General features: G+C 62.9%; 1 protein-coding gene across 1 annotated transcript in view; it reads right to left on the bottom strand.

The window, feature by feature from the left end:
• Nucleotides 1-634, bottom strand: part of ETH_00038095 (Serine/threonine-protein phosphatase, related) — a gene marked incomplete at both ends in the record, with an annotated part of 2,729 nt that extends 2,095 nt beyond the window's left edge. Inside the window, 3 exons of the mRNA XM_013374101.1 lie at nucleotides 91-384; nucleotides 450-513; nucleotides 579-634. Coding sequence (XP_013229555.1) covers nucleotides 91-384; nucleotides 450-513; nucleotides 579-634 — 414 coding nt within the window. The remainder of the gene's footprint in view (nucleotides 1-90; nucleotides 385-449; nucleotides 514-578) is intronic.
• Nucleotides 635-722: the final 88 nt, after the last annotated feature.

Genomic DNA, 722 nt, shown 5'->3' with positions numbered 1-722 from the left:
TGCCCACCCCCGCACCCCCCAGCTAGCCAGCCAGCCAGCCAGCCAGCCAGCTAGCCAGCCAGCTAGCTAGCTAGCTGGGCCTCGGCTGACCTGGGGCGTCTGGGGCACCTGGGCGACCCTGAGGGGGCGCTGGAGCTGGTGGAGCTGGGCGACGGAGTGTACAGACCCCCCGATGCCGCCGTGGATGCAGAAAATGCGGTTTTCGACGAGAGCAGCAATTGGCAAAAACTCGAAAACTTTGTTGAAAGATTTCCAACAAGACCCTTCTTGCAGCGGGTCTTCCTGCAGCCGCCGGCGGCACTCTTCCTGAAAGCCGTAGAGCGCGTTTATCGCGGGGTCTTCGTGGTTGCCCCGCAGCAGGTGCACCTGCCGCGGGTACTTCACCTGCGACAAACCCTAAACCCTAAACCCTAAACCCTAAACCCTCAACCTCAGCCCTCAGCCTAGACCCTGCGGGTTGCGGGGAGACGCGCTGCCAACGCGCCGCGGCGACGCTCCTCCTGCCTCCAACAGCTCGCTCGCCAGTGACACTCTAAACCCTAAACCCTAAACCCTAAACCCTAAACCCTAAACCCTACTTTGAGAGCGAAAAGCAGGCAAATGGTCTCCAAGGAGTGGCTCCCGCGGTCCACATAGTCCCCCAAGAAAAGATAATCTGTAGAGTCAATATCCCCGCACGGGGCCCCGGGGGCCCCCGGGGCCCCGGGGGCCCCCGGGGCCCC

This window comes from Eimeria tenella, genomic scaffold (genome assembly GCF_000499545.2).
Source record: "Eimeria tenella Houghton genomic scaffold, Eth_scaff1915, whole genome shotgun sequence".
In the NCBI taxonomy this organism is placed as follows: Eukaryota; Apicomplexa; class Conoidasida; order Eucoccidiorida; family Eimeriidae; genus Eimeria; species Eimeria tenella.
Note: the sequence above shows the minus strand (reverse complement) of the source record. Positions and strands in the feature narration are given on the sequence as shown.